Below are 25,951 nucleotides of genomic sequence, written 5' to 3'. Positions count from 1 at the left end.
CACCTTCCCCTATTCTGCACCAGCCTGGGGCTGCTGGTGGAGGTGGTGGGGCAACCAGTTGGAGGTATGTGGGGAATGGGACTGTATCTGGATTGCTGTGTGGGTGGCGAAAGGGAGTTAGGGACACAGTGGATGGGATTTTCCTGTTCATCCAGTGTGGGAGGCGATCTGTGATGAGTCCCTGCAAAGCCTGCGATAAAGGGGGGAAATGCCTGATTCCCCCAGGGACCCCCACATTATCATCAAGCAGCCTGCACTTCGTGCCATGGGTCCTCATGGCAGTTCAATCTAGTGTGTGTGTGTGGGGGGTCCCAAGGGGGGCACCCACAATAATGATAACAGCACTTAAAGTGTTTTGAGATCTACTGAGGAGGGACCATTATCCCTGTCTTACATATAGGGAAACCGAGGCACAGAGCAGCAACGTGACTTGCCCAAGGTCAGCTAGCAGGGCGGTGGCAGAGCTGGGAATACACCCTACGCAAAGGCACCAGAATCATTCGTTCCTTTTGCAAATCTTGGCCAGTAACGCCGGGTATGTAACTTCGGGGGGAGGGGGAGGGGACTCATGGGGGGTTGGGTAAAAATGAGCCTTCTACAGGCACCACACTTGCGCTTTTCTAATCTGTTCCTGAAATGGAAGGAGCTGGTTAATTTCAGCTAACAGCACACAATCTTTGACAGACCCCAGCAACACGAACACGCATCTAGTCCATATTTATCCTCAGGGCGACCAGACAGCAAGTGTGAAAAATCAGGACAGGGGGTGGGGGGTAATAGGCGCCTATATAAGAAAAAGACCCAAAAACCAGGACTGTCCCTATAAAATCGGGACATCTGGTCACCCTAATCCTCAGTGCAATTTTGTTGCCTGCAGTGAAGTTACACCAGGGTTGACTTTGGCTCATTATATTTAATCTTTATTTTCTGAGACCAAGCTCCACCTGTTAAAGGATCGGGCCGTCTGCTGAGACCTGGCCAGTCGGTTTCAGAGAAGCCCATAATTCCAGAGCTAGCTTTTCTTTTCTTCCTAATTTGGAATAAACGAAGGGAGCTCTGGATCAAATGTAGACTGGCTCTGCTAGGCTGGGGTTTGGGGAGGGGGGCGGGAACAGGGAAATGAAGATACAAGCAGGGAGGCTCATTTTTCAAGTTGGGTACAAACCACATATTGTAAATCTTTTGGCAGAGCTGTTATTGAATGGATTCTCATTACACTAATATTCAAGCAGTGAAAAGGAAAATGCAGTCATGAGGTGGCAAGCCTGCCTGTGAACTTACCACGGTTCCCTTCTGAATGGAATCGGCACTGCTCAACTGTGTGTCACGTGCCCTATATTGCCAACGTGATGATTGTCTTTCAGCTCAAGCAGCGTTGGGCCTGTACACTCAGCCTTGTTGTTGCCAAGAAATTCCAAGAGGTTATGGAGCGTAGCACAGGGATGGGCAGCGGATCCTGGAGTGAGTGAAGGACCCGCCGCCGAATTTCCGCCGAAGACCCGGAGCGGAAGGACCCCCCCGCCACCAAATTTCCGCCGAGGGCAGCAAAATGCCGCCCCCCAAATCCTGCCGTCCTAGGCAACCGCCTAGGGTCGCCTACTGGATGCGCTGGCCCTCCACAGACGGCACCCTAAGGAACGACCACGCAAAGGTTGGCAAGACCCATTTTAATGGAAGCCCGACTCTGTTCTCTACCAGCACGGCGACATGGGGCAGGACTCCGACACAAACTCGGGATGGATGACATAGTTATCCTTCTGCGGCCCGCCGGCCTTCTGGAAGTGACTCGTGTCCCACCTGGGAAAGGAGGGAAAACCGATGGATCGTTAGCCTCACCCACGCAGGAGGGTCCTTGGTAATCCACTTCCTACTGGTGCTCATTAGGAGATTCCAGGGAGATTGCAAAGGGCAAGCTTTGGGAGCCATTCCCATTGCTGATTCACGGCAGAGCGATGCTTCCTCGTGCTCACCGTGTTTCTGCCCCATGTCGAATGCCTGGTCCTGGGGTTTGGGGAGGGAGGTGGCCCGGTCAGTGGGGTCTCTGGCAGATGGGTGTGGCAGTTGAGGGACAAGGGGCTAAAAGGCACATGGGAGCCAGTGGGAGGGACGTGATGTGCTCGAGGGTTCTGGGAAAACCCCAGCGAATACATCTCCACATAGCTAACTAGCCCACACTGGTGCCTGTCTTTTGTCACTTAAAGTCATCCGGGTTAACGTTGTTTCGATGTTAAGTTGCTGATCAATTAGGGAACATGCTCGTTTAACGTTGTGAAATGCTCCCTTCTGACACCATTTGGCAGGCGCCTGTTTTGTCCGCTGCTTGCAGGAAGAGCAGCCCCTTGCAGCCAGCTGGTGGGTGGTTGGAACCAGGGTGGACCAGCAGCCCCCCTATCAGCTCCCCCATCAGCTCCCCGCTCCCCTAAGTTCCCTGTGCAGCAGCTGTCCCTCCCCCCACTGCCATGTGCTGCTCCTGCCCTCTGCCTTGGAGCTGCTCCCAGAGACTCCTGCTTGCTGTACGGGGCGGGTGGGAAAGGGGGGCTAATGTCAGGATGTCTCCCCCTCCCCCCTGCTCCTGTGCCCCCTTACCCCACCTTCCATAGAGCAGGGGGGACACACGACCAAGGGAGGGAGCTTCTAGGCAGTAGCTGCGGGTCTCAGGTCTCAGCAAGCTGATTTAATGAACAAGGCAGTGTACTGAAGCCTGGGGTCAGCTACTTAAAGGGGAAATGCGCATTTTTTCTCTCACACACAGGGTGTGTGTCTCTGTCTGCCCTCCCTCCTTTCCTGCTGCCTTGTAGAGTGCTGTGAGAGTTAACCCTTGAGGGCTCAGTCAATTGCTAGGTCATTTAGCAGTGAGGCATTCCCTGGGAAATATCCCACCCTCTGACTCCTCCACCTCCATCAAGCTTCACAATCAGCATCACTGTGTACAGGGGTGGCTCCAGACCCCAGCGCATGCTTGGGGCGGCACGCCGCGGGGGGCGCTCTGCCGGTCGCCGGGAGGGCAGCAGGCGGCTCCGGTGGATCTCCCGCAGACGTGCCTGTGGAGAGTCCACTGGCCCCGCGGCTTCGGTGGAGCATCTGCAGGCACGCCTGCGGGAGGTCCACCAGAGCCGTGGGACCAGCGGACTCTCTGCAGGCACGTCTGTGGGAGGTCCACCGGAGCAGCGGGACTGGTGACCGGCACAGCGCCCCCCGCGGCGTGCTGCCGTGCTTGGGGCGGCAAAATAGCTAGAGCCGCCCCTGACTGTGTACCAGTATTAAATTGTTTGTTTAAAACTTATACTGTATGTGTGTAATATATATATTATATAGTCTTTTGTCTGGTGAAAACAATTTCCCTGGAACCTAACCCCCTCATTTACATTAATTCTTATGGGGAAATTGGATTCACTTAACATCGTTTCGCTTAAGGTCGCATTTTTCAGGAACAGAACTACAACGTTAAGTGAGGAGCTCCTGTATCTCAGTGGTGTTGTGAGTCTGCAGGAGTTTCAAATACTTATGTGGGGTTTTATGATTTCAAAGCACAACAGAGACATTAACTAGTAAATAAACCCTCACACCCCTGCCCAGGTCGAGAAGGCTACCAGGCAGTGGCTACCCCTGTTTTGCAGATGGGGAACTGGGGAAGTGAGGTACAGTACAAATAATGAAAGCGTTACAGCAAAAAGGGAACAAAGCCACTCGCTTTGCTGGTCCTGGGCCCGTCAGCATCCAAGGCTCCCGGCTCCCTGCAGGTTTTGTTTTACATCAAGGTGGCCTCTTGCGACTCTTTTACTAACAGCTTCTCTTGCCATCAGGCGAGGACCCCAGGGTGGGCAGAGCAAACCCTCCTCCTTTGGTCCCTTACAGTCCTTCATTATTTTGTACCATGAATAAAAGCATGGTGCTGTTCCTTCAAAATAAGCTCCTCCCACCCTGCAAACTCTGCTACTTGCTCCGTGACCTTTGGCAAGTCACTTAATCTCTGTATTCCAGGGGCTACCATAACACATGCAGTCATTTGTCACGATTCACTTGAAACCCAAATGAGGGAAGATCTAGCCTCTGGGGAAAGTCCAAGACTGTTGTGAGGTTCCTGTTCTCCCCAGTGTAAAACATGATTTTCTAGAGCCACGGTGCCCTTCCCCCACCACTGAACCTGGCTTTAACTTTCTTACTTAAGGTTCATATACGGGAAAGATTGCGGCGGGCTGTGCAAAGGTGCATAGTCCATCGTCTCTCGGCTGCAGCCGCAGTATGGGATATTCCTGAAACAAACGCAAGGGTATGGTTAGCGATAGCACCAGGCAGCCGGGTTCGCTCCTCTCTGCTCCCTCTCGTTTTGGTGGGCAGTGAGCTTACATGGGAAAGATCCTTCCTGTCTCCCCACAAGTGGGGCATGGTGGCGTCAGAGATGCAAGTGGTGGTGGTAGGACTCTGGGGTGGAGCAGTAATAACAGGGAGAGGTCTGTCCACAGCACAGGGACTAATGTCCTAGGGGCAGGTTTTAGCGGTCCGAGCACCCAGACTTTAACTGCAGGGAAAACCAGATCCCTGGGCTTCTGAGCTCTGAGTTAAGGCTGCTACAGCGCTCTCCTCCACAAAGAGAGGTGATGCTAGGAGCGCTGCTCCTAGAGACAGAGGGGTTTTCAGTGGGCAGCCATGGGGCTACAGCGCTATCCTCAGAGGGCTAGAAGATTGCCTGCTGCTCCCCAGCAGCGAGGCTGTGACCCTGAAGGCAAGGCAGGGCTGGGGCTTTGGGATGGTCTGCACCCAGGAGCAGCACCTGAGCAAACTGAGTGAGAGAGCATCTGCCCACAGAGATTGCACTGATTGCATGGAACAGGTTCAGAAACCCGCTTAGTAAAAACTGCAATTTCTGTGTGGCTGGACTCCAGGGGTGATGGGCACTTTATAAACACCGAGACAGACATGGCCCACACCCTGGCGTGGGTTCTTCTGTGCAGCCTCTCGGATCCAAAGCAAAACAATACCCAGAGCTGCTACTGCAACCTCTCCGCCTGCCCTTCAGTCACTAACTCCCTGAGTCAGTCCTCTTCATGTTGCTCATTGCTCCAGCACCCTGTGCGGCACCACGAGGACCCAGAGCTTTGAATATTTGGGTGTCCTGGCCTGTGTTTGCCAGGATTGCTCTCATCTCCTGTGCTGAAGGTCCCACCCTTGGGTCACCCTGACACTTCCTGGCCACTGCCCCTGCCTCTGCGGCTACAGAGCCTTCGGCCAGGCTTGTGTATATACAGTCTATATCCCTCTTTGCAGTACTGCCCTTACCTCTGCAGTGCCGGAGGGGATGTACCTGGCTCGCAGCCCTGTCCTGGGGAGCTGCAGGGCTGCTGCTGGCTACTCAAGCAAAGAGTTCTAGTGGCTTCAGCTGGGCTCACTGACAGCTGCTGGCCCAGTTGGGTGGAGAGGGAGGAGAGCACTGGGGTGTGTGCGGGGGGGGGGCAGGGGCAGCGCACCCGTGGGGAGGAACAAGGAGGAGGAGAGAACTGGGAAAGTGAGGTGGGGGAGGCGGAGAGAGCAGGGAGGCAAAGGGGAATGAGAAATGAAAACAGGGAAAACCCAACGGACCGAGAAAGGGGACAAGTGCCAGAGTGTTACCAACTCTCATGATTTTGTCATGAGTCTCAGGATAATTACTGGGTTCCTTAAAGCCCCAGCTCCTGGAGTCAGGTGTCTATGGGATGACTTCAGCCTTCTTTCTTAAAGAAAAAGTAAGGGCTGTGGAGAAAGCATCAAAATGTGACCCCAGTGCGCCCCAAAGGCTCAAAAGCAGAAGGCAAATCAAAAGGACACCCAATCTATTCTTTTTACATCATCTCACGGTTTTAAAGCCAATCTCCTGATTTTTGGTGAGCCTGACTCATGATTTTTGAACATTTGGGGCTGGCAATACTGGGAGAAGAACGAGTGAGACGGGGATCTTACCCCGGGGCGGGATGGGAAGGGACGGGGGGTGCGCCTGGAGGTGGGGGGAAGGTGTCGATGCTTTGCAAAGGGGCGTGGAAGGGCCCTGCTTTCTCGGCACTGATCCTCACCTCAGCCTCCCCTCCTACACGCCCTGGCCTCTCCTGATCAGCTTTCAATGACGTTCAGTTGTCTGGGCCCTGGGCGACAGTGCAGGGCAGGGCTGAGAACACCCGTTTCCCTGAACGCTGCCTTTCCGTCCCCCAGCACCGGGCCAGCCCTTTGCCCCGCAATGACCATCTGCCAGAAAAGAGGGCCTGATCCTGCCTGCCAAACTCTCCTTCTGCCCAGGGGGGCTTTGGGTGCGATGGGCAGGATCGGAGCCCATGTTCTGACCCCCGTGAGCCCTGCAGGAGCAAGGGGGAAGGACGGGGCTGGATTCTGCTCCGCCGCCCGCGCCGTCGGTAGAGCAGCCGAGCGAGCTCCGCCCCGAGAGGGAAGCGTTATGTGCACTGCGTAACCCTCCGAACCTTACAATCTTCTCCACTAGCTGGTTGAGCTGCCTCTCGTTGCAGGGGGCGCCGTCCACGTAGTAATCCATCCCGCGCAGGCAGTAGTGGCGCCCGGTGCAGGGGCTGTAGTAACCCTGGAAGGGCTTTCTCCCGGGGACGGTGGAACGGTGCTGGACGGAGGCGAGCTGGCTGCGGGACAAGCTGTTCAGCATGTTGACCACCACTTCCCTTTCTGAAACAAGAGGAGCCAAAGGGGAACCCCGCGGCTTTGAAATCCGGACATTCGCCGCCCTGGACGGAGAGCCTGGCCCTCAAGCGTTCCGGGTACAGAGCCCGTGGCAACTAGGGCGAAACCATAGCAACCAAGGAGTCATGGAGTCCAAACGGGGGGTGGAGAAGGGAGGGGGTGTGGGCTAGTGGCTAGAGCATCCTTGTGTGTGTGTGTGTGTGTGTATGTGTGTGTGGGGGGGTGCACATGCCACGTCTCCCTCTAGTGGCCGCGGGCAGGACAACAATCTACTACTGCTGCCAGCTACTGAATTGCTTCTTTAGCTCTAGCTACAGAGGTTGGTGCTTTGGTGCAGAAGGGCCCCGTTGGTGACCTGGGCAGGTGGGTCGATACACAAGGGGTTGGGAGCCCTCCACAATATTTGCCAAGGGGAGTGGCCCTTTAAGAAAGCCCCCAACATCCGCCAGGATGAAGAGATTCAGCAGTACCGTAAGCTACCAGCGGCGGGGATCAGCCAACCCCACCGTGACCCATTCCCAGCAGCCGCAGGGAGGAGGGACCTTCACAGCCTCAGGAACCCTGGTAACCTCAGGGGTTCCTGACCGTGAGCTGCCTTGTGGGGTTGGTGAGTAGGGGAACGGAGGTAGCTGAGTTGGGGGCAGTTAATTGGCAAGTCCTGGCGTCACCTTCTCAGCCCCAGAAGGCAGCGACAGCAGAGCTTATGCGCCAGAATGGCTCCAGGGGCTTCCTGGCCTTTTGCAGCTGAAGGGACCCAGGAATGCTGCACATAAAAAACCTCCCAAGGAAATATCTACCCGCTGCTCATTGTGGGAGGCCTTCTGTTTCCAGCCTGCGAGGCATTGTATGGATTAAAATCTCCCCCACTGGCTCTCCTGGAATCCCTGCTCCCGCGAGGTAAGGTTATAGGAGGACCCAGTACAATTACCGTAATTATTGAGCCGGTCGGGTTTCGGCGGGTATTCCATGGGCATCCCGCGGAGAATGGTCTCCATCCCTGCTTCCTGCAAGGAAAGATTCCAGAGCCTTCATGTATGTCCAGCAAACTTGCAAACCCCCCTGTTTGTCTCTGGATCAGGAACAGCCCAGGCTGCAAAAGCACAAGCTTCCCTCACCCTGCCCTGCCCTTGCCCGTGGGAGGTGAGAGCAGGCGCCAGCCTTTCCTTGGCCTCTCTGCTGAGCCCGCCAGCGTCGATGCTGTTTAGCGAGCCGGTGGCTTTTCTGACGTGGCGGATGCTTGGCCACTGGGCCGACACCTGAGTCATTCCACAGACTCCACCGAATCCAGAGTTACCTTGACCATATTCTTCTGTTTCTATTGCACAGAACTACACAGCACACATGCCATGAAAATGGCACAGCCACAGATCCATAGGCAGCGCGGGACTCCTCTGTCTGTGGCCCTGCCCCACCCCTGATCAGTCTCCTCCCCCCAAAGCCCCACCCACGCCCCATCCCGGGGCCTCACTCAGGCACCTCCCAAAGGCTCCCCCCCCACCTATTGCTTCTCCCTCTTTGCTCCCTCCCCCAGGCCCCCCCGCGCCTGCCCACCAGTCGCCCAACTGTCCACTGCTTGTGTGCACCTCTTCACCGTCTCCCGCGAGGCCTCCATGCAGGCAACGTGGGGATGAGAAGAGGACGAGCGGGAGCGGGGCCTTGGGATGGAGTGCATGCTCCAAGGGCGGTGGGCTGGCTGGTTGGGAAGGCTTAGCCTCCCCTGGCCTCTTACACCCACCGCCTTTGCATAGATCCTAGCTACAGATGTTTGCAGTGTCTGAACCTAGTCTCTGAAAACACAGCTCTCCCTATGGAAGGGGAAAGTCTTCTTGTAGCTGGAGCAGCTCCTGGCTTCCTTCGGGAGGATGGTCTGGAGCCAGACGAAGACAGGACTTCGCTTAGCGTGCAGGGGCACTGACTCCATTTCGCAGTGTTGAGCAGTTACAGATGCCCTGCTGGAAAGCGCTATGCAAGTGCAAAGAAGTATTATGCTGGATTTTGACCTGGGTTATTAAAGGTTAAATTTGCAAAGCAAAGCGTGGAGAAGGAGCTAGCTGTACAGTTCTTGTTTGGCCGTAGGAGGAGACACATGGGCTGACATCCCACTGGCCACTTTGAAAACATAGCCCCTTCCCTGGTCGTCTGCTGCGCCCCGCGTAGGGACGAGAAGCAGGCGCATTCTGGAGGTCCAGGATTTACCTTTGGAAGCCTGGGGAGGTAGGTGGTATATTTATTCCATCCCGCGCTGTTGTAAGGGCCTGTCCTCCACGTTGCGTACTTGTCTCCACTGACAAAAACTGGATTGTACTTTTCTGAAATGTAAACAGACAAACATTTCCTACCAGGGACGAAGAACAACGGGATTCACGGAGTCCTAGATGTCAAGGCCAGAAAGGACCCTTAGACCATCTAGTCCGACCTCCTCTAGTACATGGGCTGGAGAATTTCACCCAGTTCCCCCTGGTATTGAGCCCAATAACTTAACGCATCTCTTCCAGAAAGGCACCCGTCTTGACTGGAAGACATCAAGCAATGGAGAACCCACCCCCACCGTTGGTAGTTTGTTCCAATGGTTAATCGCCATCACTGTTAAAAAGTGTCATTTCTAATTGGAATTTGTCTGGCTTTAACTTCCAGCTGCTGCTGCTTGTTCTGCCTGACTCCGCTAGATTAAAGAGCCCTTGAGTGACGGGTATTTTCTCCCAGTGAAAGTGCTTAGACACGGTAAATCAAGTCACCTCTTCATCTTCTTTACGATAAGCTAAGCAGACTGAGCTCTTTCAGTCTCTCACAGTCAGGCTTCCTTCCCACCCCCCACCCCCCCGAATCATTTGTGTGGCTTTTTGCAGCACCCCGCCTGGTTTTTCAAAACCCTTTTCACCATGTGGGCACCAGAGCTGGACCCACTGTTCCAATACAGGTCTCACCTGTGCTGTAAACAGAGGCCAAATCACCTCCTCTCCCCTACTCACTCCTCTCACGTTTATGCAGCCCAGGATCACATTAGCTCTTTTGGCCCCAGCAAACCGATTAACGTGTAGCTAGCCAAAGCTGCTGGGTTCCTTAACAAAACCCAAGGCAAACATCCCCGCCATCCAAACTGACTCGGCTCCAGTCTGTCAAGGTGCATCCGACGAAGTGGGTATTCACCCACGAAAGCTCATGCTCCAATATGTCTGTTAGTCTATAAGGTGCCACAGGACTCTTTGCTGCTTTTACAGATCCAGACTAACACGGCTCCCCCTCTGATACTAGTCTGTCAAGTGTGCACCGGGGAATCTCAGAATGCGGGAGGGATCGGTGCTGGTAACTCAGTACGTGCCACGGTCCCCATTTGAATTAGACAGGAATCAGTTCCACAGCATGGTGCAAGGGATTCTGGGATGCTGGAGGTGCCCTCTTTTGGATGCAACACACAGCTGAGACTAGGGTGACCAGATAGCAAGTGTGAAAAATCGGGATGGGGGTTAAAAAATAAAAGGCCCATATTAAAAAAAGCCCCAAATATCGGGACAGTCCCTATAAAATTGGGACATCTGGTCACCCTAGCTGAGACCCTGACCCTCATGTCCTTTAAAGATCCTCTGGCACTGTTTGTAAGAGAAAGGATGCTAACCCCCGTGTCCTGGCCAAATTACAACGCAGGGAATGCATTCTGCCCACCTGAAGTCTCTCGTCAGTGTCAAGTGGATTCTTCCTCACTTCCCATCCTCCACTGCGGTCTAGTATCCCCGTACATTGTTACACAGTAGCTGTGTGCCTCACCAGAGGTGGCTGCTGTGCAGTGGTGGGTTAAGTGAGCCCTGGGCAGAGTTTGCACGTCAGGTGGTTACTTTGGGGGGCTGGAAGGCACTACAGAAATAGACAGTGGGACACCAGCTAATGCTGCACTTATTTCTTATTCTAAATAACCGTAGTCTCTCTGGTACTGCTGTGTGAGAACTGAGTCAAATGTGGCCTTCTGAATGGCGCGTGCTCTGTATCCCTGTGGTGAGGTTGGCCTTCCACTCAACAGCAGGCTTCAAGAACAGCAGTGGACAGTGCCGCTGTACCAGGGTTGATGCGGTGAGCAGGGCCGGAGAAACTGGAGGAAGATTTGCAGCAATAGGCGCCTAGAGTCAGCCTCCGAGGGCCTTATTTAGGCATGTAAGTTAGTGGTGTGAACCTGACGTCAGTGGGAGCCCAGCACTTTGGAAAATTAGGAGCTTAAATAAGGATTTAGGGGCCTAACATTGGGCTCCTGTGGTGGAAACTCTTGGCCTAGGTGCAACAGCAAGATCCAACACCTTTAAAACAGCCCTTTTGGTGCGTCAGCAGCAGGGGTGAGGAACCCAGGGAGCGTATCAGGGAGCCACTTAACTGCACCTCTCTGGGGTGTTGCTGGCCTGGCCGTGAGGGCCAGAGGGAGAGAGGAACCACGCTGGGGTTTTTTAAAATCATCTTCCCTCCCTCCCCACTAGCTTCTCTTCCTATTTCTAGGACGAAGATGAACCTTCCAAGCCAGGGAAGACAGCACTGACCCAGCACCCATAGAAGCCAGGGAAGTGCAGTCCCATGGTGGAGCCCCCATCTGCCCCACTGCGGGGGCCAGGGTGCAGCACCCCGGCTGCCAAGCTAGTAGGTCAAACGTGGCCTGGGCAGGAAGTGAAAATGGCCATAGCCTAGCTCTGCACACTGGGCTCCGGGGCTGTGCCCGGGTCAGCTGACATGTCCCCGGCAAGGAGGGTCCCACCCTTCCCCTGGGAGATGATTCCACAGCCTGGTAGGTCCCCCCGTCTGGAGGCTTTTCCTGCTGTTCAGCCCAAAGCCTCCTTCAGGTAATTTCATCCCATCGTTCCCAGCTAGACCCACTGCCCCAGCGAGTCCTTTCCCTCTGCTTGATGGTTATACCCTTCAAGGACAGGCAGGCTGCTGTCCCTTCTCTGGTGCCCCTCGGGTGGCAGGAGCAGGCGTACAGGTGCCCACAGACAGTCCCATTTGCCCTCCCCGCCTGGTGACAGAGCGAAGGGCCCAGCTGGGAGGAGAGCAGAGACAAGTGGACCAGCCCAGGGCTCTTCAGAGAGAACAGGGGAGCTTAGCTAGCCGGCTTGACTCCATGCCAGCCGGGCGGCTGGCTTCCCCAGGCGAGCGCCTCTTCCCTGTCCGCTCCCACGTGTGCCGTGGTAATATGGAGGCAGAAGGTGGGGGTGGGTGGAGGAGGGGAGCACCGTGCAATGGGCGTGCATCCTGGGGAGGGGGAGGCCTCAGAGAAACTGGTGCAACCTCAGCAGGGCTGGTGGGGTTTCGAGGTTCTTGGACTCTAGGGCTGAGACTTTCCAAAGCACCCCCGGAGGTCTGGATGCTGGAATCCCATTCGTTCTAATGGGAATTGGGTGCTCAAATCCTTTGGCCAGCTTGGAATATCCCGGGGCGGCTGGGTGCATCCTGGCCTGACTTGTGAATGGTCTGTGGCTAAGCCAGACCGGCCACGTCTGCTCCCTCAAAGAGCATCAGAGAACCACAGGGGAGCCCAGCAGTGAGAGAGAGCCTGGGTCTCTGCACTGGGGAGGAAGGGTCTGTATGGAGCGGAAACTGGACTGGGGAGGGTTTCTTGCAGGAGAACAGGTAGGGATGCAAAGGGTGGGGAACGGTGCTTGCTCCTGGCAGCCTTTGCTTGTACCGCAGCCTCCTGGCCTCCAGCGACCCAGCCAATCTGCCCCGTTCGGCACCCCGAGGCCCACTCTTGTTTAGGACCCCCTGGGCTCTGAGAGCAGTTCCCATCCCTGGGGGGGAGCAGGCTATGGATGAGTTGGAAGAAGGACAGGGAGCTGGGCTGTGGGGCAGGTGGGTTAAACAATCCAGCAATACCTTCGGGTCTGGTTACCCAATACTTTTCTGGCCTATAGGCTGTTGGTTCTATCGTGTTCTTATAGGAATAATCCTGCACTGCATGCTTAATCATCTTCTCCAGCTGAGCTTGGTTCACCTGATTTTCCACTCTGGGCATCGTTAACCCCTAAAGGCAACAGAGAGTTGGGAACGAAATCAGTTAAACGTTGCAAGGATACCAGCCTGCCCTTTGCAAATTCCTCTGTGTTTGGGATAAAGCCAATTAAATGCAAGGCTGCAGTGAAGGGGGAAAGTCCATGGGCATCAAGGCGTGTCATGGCTGTTAATATGCTCATCACCGTGGCCACCCAGAATGTAACAACACGATCAGGGCTAGAGCTGAAAACCTCATCCTCAGAAAGCCTCTGCACTTGAGTAAAAGGAAAATCACCTTTAGTAGTTAGTCATATAGGGCCTATGGCACACAGCTGAGCAGCTCTGGTTACAGCCAGTAGGTGATAGCTGTGTTGTATACCCGTTAGCTAGTCAGTGTGCAAATCTGAATGCTCTTCTTCTTCAAAGTATATAATGGCTAACATGGTGCTTTTATCCTTAGGCATCAAAGTGCTTTGTAGAGGTAGGTTCCCTACTTTTATTTTTGCAGGTGATGGAATTGGAGCCAAAAACCAAAGGAGGAATCAGTGTAGTGCCAGGATTAAAATTTAGAAACTCCTAGTTTCCAGTCCTACCCCTCGACCAACAGTCACATGGGCAGAAAACAGCCCCACTACCATTCGCTCATGGATTCCCAGTGGCACTGTCCATGCACACAGGAGGGCTTGTTCATTTGTCATATGCACATGAACGTGTACAAGAACCAGTGCCTGCAAAGAGGGAGTTTAAAAGCTCACTACACCTCAGCCATTAACCTGGCTTGTTCTGGATATTTTGGGGCGACTCTGGCATGCCGTGGGTTCATGCTTATTCGGGTGTGCGCAGTGGAACTGTAGGGGTGCCTTTGGCATCCCACAACATATGATGCTGCATCAAAATATTGTCCCGTAACAATGGAGCCTGGTGCCATTTCACCATCCCTGGAAGTGATGTAAGAACACGTGACTATCTTCTCTGTAGGGAGGGTAGCATGGCTGCCTGGATAGGCACCAAACGAGGCTTTAGAAGAGCTGGTTCAAATCCCAGCTGTACTGTGAACACACCAATTCATGTCTATTTCCCTTCCCGCCTTTGGTCTGTCCTGTTTATTGAGCTCTTTGAGGAGGGATTGTCTCTCTGGCCAGCACTCAGCAGAAGGGGGCCCCTCCATGCCAGGGAAATATAAATAGGAATAAAAGCACTGACCTCGGTAGCAGGGTGATCTCAGAAATACCAAGGCGCACGGCAACCACAAGGGTGTATCACCCATGAACATGCAAAATGACCACCACGTCCTCCCCCTTCAGCGCCCAGAAATGCCCATTTAACCAAGGCCCCTGCAGCGAGTGCAGGAAGAGCCCTTGTTGCTCTCCCCGGCGACACACTCAGATCTCTCCTAACCCACTTCACTGAAGCTTTTCAACCGTAATCCGCTAAAAACATGCACAGACACGCACCACCCTGCACAGCAGGCTGCCCAGGGGATGGTGGTTTGAACTGGATTGGCTGGGTCTTGCCTGCATTGCACGCTCTCTGGACCGGGTACAGTGGGCCCCATCCTGCCACCGCCGGGAGACTCAACGCTGGCTTCAACAGAACATAAAAAAATCTCTAAACTCGTGACTGGTGTGGAGAAAGTGGATAGGGCAGTGTGACCACCCCTTCTCATGCCACAAGAACCAGGGTCACCAACTGAAATTAATAGGCAGCTGGTTTAAAACAAACAACGGGAAGTATTTCTTCACACACGCACACTCAGCTGGTGGAACTCCTTGCCAGGGGATGCTGTGAAGGCTGAAACTATAACTGGGTTCAAAAAAGAACTAGATACGTTCCTGGAGGACAGGCCCATCAATGGCTATTAGCCAGGATGGGCAGGGATGCAACCCCATGCTCCAGGTGTCCCTAAACCCCTGATTGACAGAAGCTGGGAATGGGTGACAGGGGATGGATCACTTGAGGATTCCCTGTTCTGTTTGTTCCCTCTGAAGCACCTGACACAGGCCACTGTCAGAAGACAGGATACTGGGCTAGATGGCCCATTGGGCTGACCCAGTATGGCCGTTCTTATGTAACACAATCAGGCCCTCTAGCCTGTCAGTGCTTGTACAGGGCTGAGTGCCCGATCAGTAAATAAGGATGTACATAGACACACCACCTTTACAAAAACAATTGCAGTGATTTTAAAATCTCCTTTGAACTGCAGCACTGGGCACCTCAGCAGCCCCTTCCTTTGGGGAGCAATTTATTAACCCTCAAGGCAGGTCATTATTATTATCCCCACTTTACAGATGGGAAACTGAGGCACGGTGAGGGTAAATGACTTACCCAAAGTCAAACAGCAAGTCAGCAGTCGAGCTGCTTAGAGAAACCAGTTGTCGTGAGTGCCTAGTCCCCTGCTCTGCTCACTGGAGAGCTCCCATGAATAGAACCCAGGCATCCTAACGCAAAGTCTCCTGCTCTACCCACTAGACAATACTGCCAGTCTCCATCTGAAAATCTCCAACTTGTTCTGTAGCGAATGCGAACGGGCAGCAGCACCAGGGTGCATCAGCAGGAATGCATGCGCACCTGGATAACCTGCTCCAGAGATGGGAGGGCTTAAAGCAGAACGGCAATCCTGTAACCAAGGGCTATATACAAACCTTTCCGTCCCCCTGCCAGTCCCTGGCCATCAAACCCCTCCCCTCTCCAAATCAACAAGGGTGAACTTTGCTGTTCACTTTATGAGCAATGCACAGTCAAAAGCAGGGTCAGGGGAGCAACTGAGGCAAGGCACGTCAGGACCCATTTCTGCAGGCTGCAGCCTCTCTATTGTGGCCACATACGTGAGCTCAAACACGCCCCCCAACCCAGAAAATACCTGCCAGCCTTTCAAGGTGACAGGAGGGTGATGGAGAACTTCAGGAGGGGGAGCTCCTGGGAGGTGTGACCTGCCGTTCCCTAGATTGCTTTTGAATACAAATATGGCAAATGCTTTAATTTCACCGCAAGATCACCAAATGCATGGCTGGCTGTGCATTCAACGGCAAAAAAGCAGAGGATCAGACATACAGCCTGGCTGGAGATACAAGAATTAGCACCAAAGTTGATGACATTTAATTCAGCACACAGCTTAATGAATGGATGTTTATAGCACTTGAGGAGGTAGGGGTGACACTGTGGAGCGGGGCAGTAATGCTACTGTTATTGTTGTAAGATCTGGGTGCTTTCAGACACATCTGGGGCCAGAGCCACCATGCAATCACGCCAAGTGGGGCTCAGAAGTCTACTGGCCGTCAGAGAGGCAGGAAACAAATGGCGTTTGCAGGTCTCTCTCTGGGTCAGGATTTGTGCAATGCTCAGCTAGAGGGGTGAAAATGCATCGGACACGCTGGTGTTTTGCACTCTCAGGCTGTTAATTGTTTTCAAAACAACCTTCCTGTGAAAGGGTCGTCACCAGAGTGCCCCCTCATGGCATGGGTGACCCTGCAGCACCCCTGCCTCATTTCCCCTCAGTGATAACCCCTCCCCTGCCCCGACCAGCTAAGCCATTAACAAAAAGTCCACCTCTTCCAGGGTACACCAGCCCAAAACCAAACACAGAGTTTTAACGCCCGTTTCAAACAGGGCTCAGTCCCACTTTCAAAGGGGCTGGTCCATCTTCAATAGCTCAGACACTCTCCTGCCCATGCTCTGGGCTCAGCTTTCACCCCTCTGGGGCTCTCTTTCATCTCCCCCACCAGCCCTTCCTGGGCTCACTGCTCCCTTCTCCCAGGCCTTCCTGCTTGGAGACGTTCCCTGCTTTGGCAGGCCATTCCCAGCCCCTAGCTGGAGTCTCCCCACAGTGTCACAAAGTCTCCTACCTCCCTGCAGACCTCTGCAGACACCTCCATCTCCCCCGGCCTAAACTTCTCCCTCATCTATCCCACAGGCCTGGTTGACTTACATGCCCCACTTTCACAGGTGGGAACTGAGACCCACCCCCACTGTTAAAGGACCAGCCACCCTGTGACCTCCCAGATTGGCCGGGGAACCATCTCTCCAAGTTAAGGGCCTCTCCGCCCTGCTCCTTCTGCAGCAGTGAGCACTGTGGGTAAGAGGTGCCCCAGAAAGCAGACGGCATTGCTATGATACTGCAATGCTTCCCGAAGGCCGGACGAGTTGGGCAGGGCCCATTTGAGTGGGGCGTGGAAAAGGCTTTCGGCTTGGGGACCAGATCCGCAGGCGACGTCTAACCCCAGGGGCCATGAGAACCATCCCACTGCCCATTTTGTCACAGTTTCGGTCTGGTCCCTTGCTCTGTGCCCTGTGGCTCTGTTTCCTTTCAGGGCTGTCGTGTGTGAGTGCTGGTTGGAGGAGGGGTCGGCCAGCATGACGTCAATTAGAAGCATTTATTTATTATGCTTTGTACTGTCAGCTAAAGCACTCCCACCCCAGGCTCTTTACAATAAAGAGCAGCCATTAAATAGACAGACACCCTCCACTGACACCAGTGCACCATACCTCAAAATCCCATCAAATATCTCCCCCTGTAAATCCACCAAGAACCTCCACCTACCACCCCACCTGGCAAATAGCCCAGCAAGCCAGGGACCAAAGATTGGCCTGGCCACAAAGGCCTAAAAAGCTCAGGGCAAGAGAGTCAGCCAGTCAACTGTGTCTGCTGTGTAGAATTCGTGCAAGAAAGGGAGGAATTGCTGGTCTGTTACTCGGAACAGCGGACAAGTCATGAGGTCAGCAGACGTGTGTTTCCACTGTCAATTGCTGGATGAAACTGGGCCCCTGTATGTTGCCATTGTTCCTTCTTGTGCCTTAAGATCCACAGAAGATACAGGCCCAGATCCTCAAAGATATGTAGGTTCTTAACTCCCTGGGAATTAGGTACCTAAATATCTTGGAGGATCAGGGCCAGAAGCCCTAGCAGAGTCATCAATTTAAAGGCCAGAGAATCATCTAGGCTGGTCTTGTGCATAGTACAGGCCAGAGACTCTCCCCCATTGATTTCTACATCAAGCCCATAACTTCTGGTTGAGCTACAGCATGTGTTTTAGAAAGAGACGCCCAGTCTTGATTTAAAGGCTTCAAGGGGTTGTGAATCCACCCAGGAATAGCACACTGCCTTCTCCTTTAACTAAGGAGCAAGGGACCCAAAGGTCCTGGGGTTTGTCCCTCTGTGGGGTGAGCTGACCACAGGTGTGTCTGTTGTATGATGGTGACCCCAACAGACCAGAAGGTGAAAGAGGGTCAGATCCCTCCCAGTGCCCAGAAGGAGAGAAAAAAGAGACTTGTCAATCTGAAGGGAGAGGGTGTGGCTTGGCCTAAGGGGAGGGGCTTGGTGAGTGGAAGAATATGATGCTTAGCTCGTATAGTGCATTTTTCATCAGTAGATCTCAGAGTGGTTTACAAAGGACGGGAATCTCATCCCTGTTTGCAGATGATGAGGATAGATTTTAGTTCAACTGTGACCCAGTTTAAGGGGAAGCGAGTCAACCTGCCTCCCAGGGAGCCTCTGGGTTGTGGAAAGGCAGGCAGGTGTTAATCACAGGTGCCACTGAAAATGCGACCATGCCAAAGCATCCCTCTCTCCCTCCCAAACGTTCTCAGCGTGGGCGTGGGACTCTTTGCAAAGCACCGGACACACTGCACTAGCAGACACCCCTTCTGCCGGGGCTGAAAGCAGCAGCCTTTAAACAATACACAACAGCCCTGCACAACAGTTCAAAACAAGCAGCATCCCGGCTCCACCTGCAGCTGCAGTGGGATTTGGGAAGAAGTGCTGTGGCTGTGGTGTCAGGGATGATACCCTCTGCCTTGTCCCATGGGATCTTCAGTCACCACAGATCTGATGAAGATGATGATATTTCTCTTTGCAGGACTGTCTAGTTGTACACGCCCACAGTAAGAAAAGTCCCTGACCCACAGAGGTTGCAATCTAAAAGCCCCACAGCTGCCTATGGTAAAGGGATTCTGCTGCAAGCCTCGTTGGAAAGGCAGCAAAGAACCCCAGCCATCAACTTTCCCGCTAAGGGAAAAACCACAAAATAACCCCCTGGCCTACAGCACCCTTCAAAATGCTTGGAAGTCTCCTGTCCCACTCCCAATTTAGCCCAAAGCTGCTGAGCTTATGTCAGTGGTCCCCAAATTTTCCAGCCTCGCATCCCCCCTTAGCCCTATCCATGCCCCCTAGGACACGGACAGGGGTAAGGGGGCTGGGGCTGCAGCTGGGGGTGGGTCTGGGGACAGGAGCGGGACCTGGTGTGGGGCCGGGGCCGAGCTGGGAGTGGAGTGGGGCTGTGGTGCTCCCTCCCCACCCCCTGTGGGGGCTGGCCTGGGCCGGGACCTGCCGTTCTCCCCCCAAACATTCCTCCATGCCCCCCCTACGGAGGTGCACCCCACACTTTGGGGGCCTTTGGTTTATGTCATCTGATGCAGTCCGAGCCCTGAGTGCCAGGCTCACAGACCATCGGGAACCCATCCTTCAGCTAACAGGGCTGTAGCTTAGCAGCCTTAGAAGTGGGAGATTTACCTCTGTAATAAACTTGTTTTCTTCCCACAACGTAAAAGGACGTTCCCTGTAAGTCTGTTTCACGGTACACGGCGGTCGGTAAGAGTCTGTATAGGTGCTGATCGGCGTCTTTGTTTTATGAGCAAAGAGGAACATCTCTCAAATGGGCCCTTGGAAGGGATTCCACCTTCAGTCGAAACTACGTCTCAGCTGATCCCCAGTAGCCAGCAAGGGCTTTATGCCTGAAGTTAATTTCTGGAGTCCACCACAAGCCACGCTGAGGGGTGAGACTATGAAAAAGGCTCTCTGTACTATTGTAGCAAATTAAAAGTCTGTCTCCCAAATCTGACCACCACCCGCAGTCACCAGCCCTGCTTGCATCACCAGTGATGTCACAGTCGGTTGGGTCAACCACATTGTAGCTAAAATTTAAAAGTGAGATCCCTGTGGATCCAGCCCTTCGGGCAGGTAGATTGTATCAAAACAGGGTCCTTTGGCAGATGGGAAACGATTGCCCATAATATCAAAGGCAACCCCTTGGTACAGAGGTGCCGAATTTCTGATCTGCCGGGGGGGTGCTCAACCCCCGCTCCGCCCCAGGTCCTGCCCCTACTCTACCCCTTCCCCCAAGGGCCCACCCCGCCCTGCCTCTTCCCACCCCGTTACACCCCCTTCCTTGAGCACACCCCGCCCTCGCTCCTCTCCCCGCAGCGCCTCCTGCACGCTGCTGAACAGCTGATCACGAGTGGGCGGGAGGCGTTGAGGAAGACGGGGGGAGGTGATTGGCGGGGCTGCCGGTGAGTGATGAGCACCCACTATTTTTTTCTGTGGGTGCTCCAGCCCCAGAGCACCCACAGAGTCGGTGCCTATGGCATGGCATTTTTCATCTGCCACCTTTGGTGATTTCCTAGCCACCTCCAAATCCAAGTCAAAATTGCTCCAGCTGGGTCTCTCTCTCACCATCTACCTGGGGCTATCACCGTGCTCTATGAGAGCCCCCTGAGAGAACATCTTTCACCATTGCCCCATTACGTGTAAGGTGCTCGCTAGCATGGTGTCTATGCACCCATGTGCCTGGCTGGCTGGGGAGAAAGGCCCCGTGTTTAGTCACATCAGAGGAGCCGTCGGAGTGTGGTGTGACTGGTTAGGCAGCGGTTCTGCAGAAAAGGACCTAGGGGTTACAGTGGATGAGAAGCTGGATATGAGTCGACAGTGTGCCCTTGTTGCCAAGAAGGCTAACGGCATTTTGGGCTGTATAAGTAGGGGCATTGCCAGCAGACTGAGAGACATGATCATTCCCCTCTATTCGACATTGGTGAGGCCTCATCTGGAGCACTGTGTCCAGTTTTGGGCCCCACACTACAAGAAGGATGTGGAAAAATTGGAAAGAGTCCAGCGAAGAGCAACAAAAATGATTAGGGGGCTGGAGCGCATGATTTATGAGGAGAGGCTGAGGGAACTGGGATTGTTTAGTCTGCAGAAGAGAAGAATGAGGGGGGATTTGATAGTAGCCTTCAACTACCTGAAGGGGGGTTCCAAAGAGGATGGAGCTTGGCTGTTCTCAGTGGTGGCAGATGACAGAACAAGGAGCAATGGTCTCAAGTGGCAGTGGGGGAGGTCTAGGTTGGATATTAGGAAACACTATTTCACTAGGAGGGTGGTGAAGCACTGGAATGGGTTCCCTAGGGAGGTGGTGGAATCTCCTTCCTTAGAGGTTTTTAAGGCCTGGCTTGACAAAGCCCTGGCTGGGATGATTTAGTTGGGGATTGGTCCTGCTTTGAGCAGGGGGTGGGACTAGATGACCTCCTGAAGTCCCTTCCAACCCTCATATTCTATGATTCTATGAGACTAAGGCGGTGGGCGGCGTGAGCAGAGGCCAAAGCATGCCTGGAGTCTGAGACATGCAGGAGTGAGCAGGGGCATCTCAGTGAGAGGAGCCCAGGATGTGAGCTGGGGCGTAGGGGTTAGGGTGGCAGGAGGCGATTACATTGGACTATGATGCATACAGACACGAACCGATTTAATAGCAAGTGCAGTAATTGAGAAATAATACAATACATCAACTGTCGGCCATTTAAATGGAGGCAGAGAGGGGGATAGTCAGGTACCTGGTAATCAGCAGGGTACAAAGGCTGGCTGGAGAGAGAGAGGTCGGCTCGTTAGGAGAAATGAGGTTTGGCTTAGAGACATCCCCATAAAACATAGTGTGACCCCCCTGCCTAGGATGTTGGCAGCAGGAATCAGACCTGAGCCTTCTAGAGCTAAAAATCCCAGCTCTAGCCCCTGGCAGGCTCTAGCAGACTGATAAACCTCCATATGGCCTGGCCACACTGCATTAGTAGGGGTTACAGAAATGACACCCCCTTCTTCCATTGCCAGGTCCCCAGCATCCTGCGGAGCTCTCTCATCCCCACCGCCGTGTCCATCCAAGGGGATGGCTCGTCGGATCTTTCTGACCATGACTGCCTGAGCGGGCTGCACCGCCTCTCAGCCTCGGGCGCTTGGGAGCCAGCCTCTCTGTCGCAGTCTTTGCTGTTCACTTTATGACCAATGACTCCCTCCCACTAATTGGAGTGATTATAGAGTATTGGCGACGGGAAGTAGATAATTAATAATTAGCTGCTTCTGGCAGCACTTCCTGGAGTACAGCATGTCTTTCCTCCTCAGCCTGCAGCGAGCTTCTGTTGCAATGAGCTGGCTGGGGTGTGCATGCAATGCTGTCCTCTACTATATAGAACCAGAGCTGCTTAGCTGTGTGTCATACGCCCCATATTGCTAAGTGCCCAGGCTGAGCCTGCATTGCCTCAAAAGAGCCTCTCTGTGATTGTTTAACCCCCCTTTTTTGGATGCTCTCACTCTACGCCTCAGCCCTAAAACATTTTCTAATGGTCATTCACCAGTTCTGCCACAATCTGGACAGCAGAGGGTGCCGGGTACCATATTCCAAGCCAAAGGACAGATGCATAGAGGGATGTAGTGGAAAGTTCATGCACAGAGAAAGAAGCTGGCTGGCTGCTCAGATACCATGTCTGTGGAGAACAGTCTGAACCTGGAGGCAGGGGAACTTTTGCATATTATGTTCATTGTTACCAGCTGGCAAAAATTCATCAGACATTTGCGTATAGGCTGTTCTGCAGGGTTTTCATCCACAGATCTAACTCACATGGCAAGTTTCAAAATCTCTAATAACAAAATTACTGTGATGACTTGTGCAGGCCTCGACAGCTGGGAACCCCCCAACAGGCCAGTTCTAGCTTGGCCATGCACAGAGCCTCAGAACCAAGGAGACTAACTAGGATCCACTGAAAGACACAACAAAAGTCCAGTCTGCGATCTCTGGAGGGTCTTTAACCAGAGTTGGTTTGCCCCCAAATTTTGGCACCTAATTTGGATAAAACTATGGTCCATAGAGACAACAGGTCCCAGCATGCAATGTCACATCAAAATCTAAATGGCCAGGACGTATTCCATTACAGTCAACATGCGTGGGACATGCTGCCAGGGATGTTTTGAAGGCCGAAAGTATAACCGGGTTCAAAAAAGAATTAAATAAGTTCATGGAGTCCATCAATGGCTATTAGCCAAGATAGTCAGGGACGCAACCTCATGCTCCAGCTGTCCCTAAACCTCCAGCTGCCAGAAGCTGGGAGTAGACGACAGGGGATGGATCACTCTGTAACTGCCCTGTTTGTTCATTCCCTCTGAAGCATCTGGCACGGGCCACTGTGAGTGACAGGCTCCTGGGCTAGACCGTTGGTCTGACCCAGTATGGCCGAATTTTATGTTGTGACCTATAGTCTCCATGGACCACCTCTGTGTATTATTTTATAGCACCTACAGCCAGGTGCTTCACTGTGCTAACAATGAAATCCCTGCCCTCTAAGAGCTATGGCTGGCCCGAAGGACACCATGACTTCAGTACAGACTGTTGTTAGTGAAAGCTTTCCATTTGGGACTGGCATGCAGCTCTTCTGGCACAGAGGAACATGAACAAATGAAAATGTGGCCTCCTGGCTCAGGCAGTAGACTGGGCCTCTGGAGACATGAGTTCTGTTCCTTTCTCTGCCACTGACCTGCTGGGTGACCTTGGTCAAATCACTTTCCCTTGCCGTGCCTCAGTTTCCCCATCTTAAAATGGAGAGAACAATACTGGCCTCTTATGAAAAGTGCTATTTAAGCATTACAGTCGCTGCATTTATTATTTCCCTCCCACAGCAGTAGTGACCAGTGCTCATTTATAAATGAGGATAACAACAGACTGCCTCTCACCAGCTGCACTTATAGGTAGTTTAAACCGATACTGTTACCACCACGCTGGCACGGCTGCACAGTCAAAATGCTAAGCGGAAAGGGGAGACCCACATTTTATGAGGACACCCAAAACATCATAAAAATCAGCATCGGAAGGGCTTATGGGGCTCCGCAGAAGCTGAGATGCAGAGGAGCTCCATGGTGGCAGAGCTTAGAAGCGCTACAGAAGCTGAGATCCTGTGCCTGATAACACTGCCTACTGGGGGCGGGGGGGGGGGAGAGATTTACCTCCGTCACAAACTTATTTTCTTTCCACAGAGTATTCGGAGGTTCCTGGAAGGTTTTTCTCATGCTATTCGGTGCTCTGTAGGAGTCCGTGTAGGTGCTGATGGGGGTCTTGGTTTTACGGGCGAAGAGGAACATCTTGAAACACACCCGTGCGGGGGAATCCTTCTTCAAATACACTCAGCGACTCCACAGGTCACGGGGACACCCAGTGGGGTCAACTTCATCTGCCAAGGGGTCTTGTGCCTCAACGTCATTAGATTAGGAGTCCCCACCCCCTCAAACGTCTGTGGCTGGAGGGGAAGGGAGAGGGGCTCTGCATGCTGGGGTGGCAAACTAACGTGTGTTCCTTGAATGTGACAGCCTCTCCCACTCACCAGCCCTGCTTGCATCACAGGTGATGTCACAGTAAATGAGCAGGGAGATTTCATCACCTCCAGAGTCAATGCCTTTGCATTTGCTCCAAGTTCCAACCTATATGTAATATGCTGTGCTGCTATTAACACGAGGAACCAGAAAATCCTAGTCCGAGGACACGTACCTTTTCCCAGTAGGTTGCCACATTCTCCAGTGGCATTCTGTTCTGGGGGACACCATTTTGCTGTATGTCTTCTGTTCTCTTGTCCATAGCAGGAGCAATGCTCTCTTATTAAGGTTATTTGGTACATGCCAGCAATGTGCTTGGGCCCACACCAGGCATAAATGAAAATGTCTCTTGCAGTAAGAAGTTTGCACTCTAAGGTCCTGATTATGCAAACTTCTCCGCGTGGGTGGAGCCTGCATCCATGTGAGCAGGTTGCAGGATTGGGGCCTGAGGGTATGTTTACCCGGCAATGTAAGCCCAGGGTTAAGAGAACTCAAGTTAGCAGACCTGGGTTTGTTAACCTAGGACTTGAATGTCTACGCTCATCTGTAACCCCAGGTTAGGAATTGGTGAACCCTGGCTCCCAACCTGGGGGTTCAGACCTCCTAGCGCTCTCCCAAAATGCTCCCCACCGCAGCCCAGGCTCCCTGGGTGGCTCTTATCATGGCCTGGGTCTGGGTTCTGGTGTGGCCAAGGGGCAGGGCCATGGGGGAATAGGAGGAGCAGGAGGTGGCACCACAGAGCGGGGCGGGGCTCCTGTTTTTGCATTTTGAAAAGGCGGCCACCCTAGGGCCCACATTGCGCCCAGGCAGTGGGCAGACCTGCTACGTAATTTGAGTTAGCAACTGCAGGCCTTGATGTTAAAGATCCCCAAAGCATGGGTGCACCCTCTGGCCTGCCCACTCTCCCTTCTCCGAGGCCTGGGGAGACTCTGGGGTGATACCTCCATTTTTTGTCCCTATGCTGCTGGTGGGACCCAGAATCGCTGGAGAGGAGGGGATGGGATGATCGAAGGGAGCTTCTGGTTATCTGGGGGTCATTTAGTAACCAACATTTGGTTCCTTCCTAGTCCCCTTTATATTTAACCCTATCCTTTCCGCTTGTAGACGGCCTGGTCTCGGCTTGCCATGGGCAGGTGCTGGGTTCCTTTCAGATTGTTAGATGTGGCCCCTTGTCTTCAACAGAGCGATGCTGATTGACGCCAGCTGAGGGTCTGGCACAGTGGGTTTACCCTGTTGGTGAAATTCACCCCTTTGCAGAGGGCCAGTGCATAGTGTCTGCATCGCACAGGCCCTTGCTTGAGCAGTGCATAGCCCTTGTGCTGGCTGGCTGTGTGCACAGAGGTGAATTTCACCCAGGGTGAGGCGGGTCTCACAGAGATGGGTGGGTGAGCTGAGGAATTCAGTGGGTTGCTGTTGGTGATATTTGGGAGGGAGATGTCACCTAGTCACAGTCAGACGGGGTTCGGAATGGGTCTGCGGTGACTGAAACCAGAATACGCTACACGGGGTAAAAGGAGGTGGTTGTGTTGGCTGGTTTGGAGGAGGTATGTGATTGGCAGCGTCCCAGGGAAGAATGGCTGCCCAAGTTCCCCATTGCCCAAGGGAGAAAGCAGGCACTGAGCTGCCGCCCAGACCGAGCTGGAGAACTGCATATGTGCTGCACAGGGCTCTGAGCTGTTGCTTGTGTTGATGTCTGGCCCTGGGAAGGGGCCAAGCCAATGAGGCAAGGCGCAGAAGCTATAAAATGTCTCAGATTAACAAGAAACACTGGGGCTGTGAGACCAAGAGCCAGGCCAGAAATGGAAGGGGGGGCCAGACGAGACGGGGATTAGTGGGAACCAGCACGAGCCGCTGACTGAGCTGGGAATCTGAATGGGGCAAGTAAGTAGCTGTGAGAAGGGAAGAGTGAATGTGCTGCCGTTATCCGGGGTG

General features: G+C 53.5%; 1 protein-coding gene and 1 long non-coding RNA gene across 4 annotated transcripts; one reads left to right on the top strand and one right to left on the bottom strand.

Annotated features, from left to right (window-relative positions):
- Positions 1-1,087: 1,087 nt before the first annotated feature.
- C6H9orf24 (chromosome 6 C9orf24 homolog) lies at positions 1,088-24,034 on the bottom strand. 3 transcript variants are annotated; one of them, XM_045020433.1, is made up of 7 exons: positions 19,139-19,449; positions 12,517-12,664; positions 8,869-8,981; positions 7,601-7,676; positions 6,444-6,657; positions 4,164-4,253; positions 1,088-1,797 (listed from the first exon to the last, which is right to left on the bottom strand). In XM_045020433.1, exons 1-7 carry the CDS (start codon positions 19,271-19,273, stop codon positions 1,692-1,694), a joined length of 882 nt encoding a protein of 293 aa, XP_044876368.1. In that variant the 5' UTR covers positions 19,274-19,449; the 3' UTR covers positions 1,088-1,691. The 3 variants fall into 3 exon arrangements, with proteins under 3 accessions (XP_044876368.1, XP_044876367.1, XP_044876369.1); XM_045020432.1 differs by lacking the exon at positions 19,139-19,449 and adding an exon at positions 23,657-24,034 and having other exon boundaries at positions 1,643-1,797; XM_045020434.1 differs by lacking the exon at positions 19,139-19,449 and adding an exon at positions 23,657-24,033 and having other exon boundaries at positions 1,644-1,797; positions 6,449-6,657.
- LOC123372376 lies at positions 6,846-8,667 on the top strand. The gene is made up of 3 exons (XR_006580247.1): positions 6,846-6,991; positions 7,504-7,569; positions 8,472-8,667. It is a non-coding gene; the product is annotated as an uncharacterized LOC123372376 (long non-coding RNA).
- Positions 24,035-25,951: the final 1,917 nt, after the last annotated feature.

The sequence above is a fragment of the Mauremys mutica genome, chromosome 6, assembly GCF_020497125.1.
Source record: "Mauremys mutica isolate MM-2020 ecotype Southern chromosome 6, ASM2049712v1, whole genome shotgun sequence".
Classification (NCBI taxonomy): domain Eukaryota; kingdom Metazoa; phylum Chordata; order Testudines; family Geoemydidae; genus Mauremys; species Mauremys mutica.
Note: the sequence above shows the minus strand (reverse complement) of the source record. Positions and strands in the feature narration are given on the sequence as shown.

Bases quoted from the DNA above. Each gene is read 5' to 3' on its own strand.
- C6H9orf24 (XM_045020432.1), bottom strand. From the start codon at position 23,791: ATGTTCCTCTTCGCCCGTAAAACCAAGACCCCCATCAGCACCTACACG. The intron at 8,982-12,516 runs GTATTGCTGGAT...TTTACATTTCAG, and splicing joins TTGGGTAACCAGACCCGAAG to AAAAGTACAATCCAGTTTTT. The intron at 7,677-8,868 runs GTAAATCCTGGA...CTTTCCTTGCAG, and splicing joins ACCTCCCCAGGCTTCCAAAG to GAAGCAGGGATGGAGACCAT.